Source organism: Gallinula chloropus (assembly GCF_964237585.1).
Source record: "Gallinula chloropus genome assembly, chromosome: 31".
NCBI lineage: Eukaryota > Metazoa > Chordata > Aves > Gruiformes > Rallidae > Gallinula > Gallinula chloropus.
The window spans coordinates 1,950,211-1,951,455 of record NC_140116.1 but is presented as its reverse complement, the minus strand read 5'-3'; the positions used below and the strand labels follow the sequence as shown (position 1 = coordinate 1,951,455).

At 64.2% G+C, this 1,245-nt stretch overlaps 1 protein-coding gene across 1 annotated transcript; it reads right to left on the bottom strand.

Annotated features, from left to right (window-relative positions):
- Positions 1-525: 525 nt before the first annotated feature.
- On the bottom strand, positions 526-1,029 carry LOC311202766 (twist-related protein 2-like; the record flags this gene model as incomplete). Its single annotated transcript, XM_084277400.1, has 1 exon — positions 526-1,029. One exon carries the CDS (start codon positions 1,027-1,029, stop codon positions 526-528), a length of 504 nt encoding a protein of 167 aa, XP_084133526.1.
- Positions 1,030-1,245: the final 216 nt, after the last annotated feature.

Below are 1,245 nucleotides of genomic sequence, written 5' to 3'. Positions count from 1 at the left end.
TTCAGGATGGTGAGGACAAGGCAGGGTGGGAGCCACAGCAGCCGTCGGCCGATGGGGCTGCCACTGGTCCCTCCCGCGCGGTTTTGACACCTTGGAAAGCCGAGCGCGGTCAGGACAGGTCACTGATCTACACCCCCTCCCCAGGGAGGAGAAACCAGGGGGTTAAGCCCTCATTTTAAACCTTTCTCTAGCCTATCCCAGACCAGCCCCTGCTACACACTCTCAATCACCTCAGGGCTCCAAAACTCAGCCCCCCCACCAACCACAACATCCATCCAGCCCCGGCGAGGGTGGGAACAGCCACCTCCCTCCTCCACCCGCCTCCACCTCAGCAGCGTCTGGGCTTCGTTAGAGCAAAACCACTCACACGTGTAGCATGAGGAGGGGGCAGCAGCTCAGCCTTTCCCCCCCTCTCCCCCCTTCATCCCCCCCAAGAAGGACCGAGCTGGGTTGCAGATGCGCGGAGGATGCAGGAGCGAGGGGGCCGTGCGGAGGTGTGAGCGGCCGTACGTACCCCCCCCCGGCTCAGTGGGACGCGGACATGGACCAAGCCCCTTCCATCCTCCAGACAGAGAAGGCGTAGCTGAGCCTCTCGTGGGCCAGGTAGTTGCAGCTGGTGATCTTGTGGTCCAGCTCATCGCTCTGCAGGACCTGGTACAAGAAGTCTATGTAGCGGGCGGCCAGCTTGAGGGTCTGGATCTTGCTGAGCTTGTCGGAGGGCAGGGTGGGGATGATCTTCCGCAGCTCGGCGAAGGCGTCGTTGAGCGACTGGGTGCGCTGGCGCTCCCGCACGTTGGCGATCACCCGCTGCGTGTGCACCTCCTCGAAGGACTGGGGGACAGGGCTGCGCTTGCTCCGCTTGCCCTGCGGCGAGGCGGCGCCGCGCTCCTCCGCCACCACCGCCACCGCCGCTGTCTTGCCGCCCTGGCCGCGCTTGCGCAGGCATTTCTTGTGCAGGCGGTCACCTTCCTCCTCGCTGGTCACCAGGCTGCCTTCTGGGGAATCCGGGCACATGTTTTCCTCTTTCATCTTCTCAGCTGGCAGCTTTGCTGGGGAAGGGGCTCCGGGCAACTCAGGAGACACGACGGCCACGGCGCATCGGCCTGGAGAGGAGCCAGCGCCCGCTCAAGAGATGCAGCCCGGAGCATCCACCCTTCAGCCTCCCTAGACTTTCCCAAGCCCTGTGGAGCCCTCCAAGGAGCTGGGTTGGTTTTTTCCTTTGGGCTATGGAGAGGAGGGCGTTCG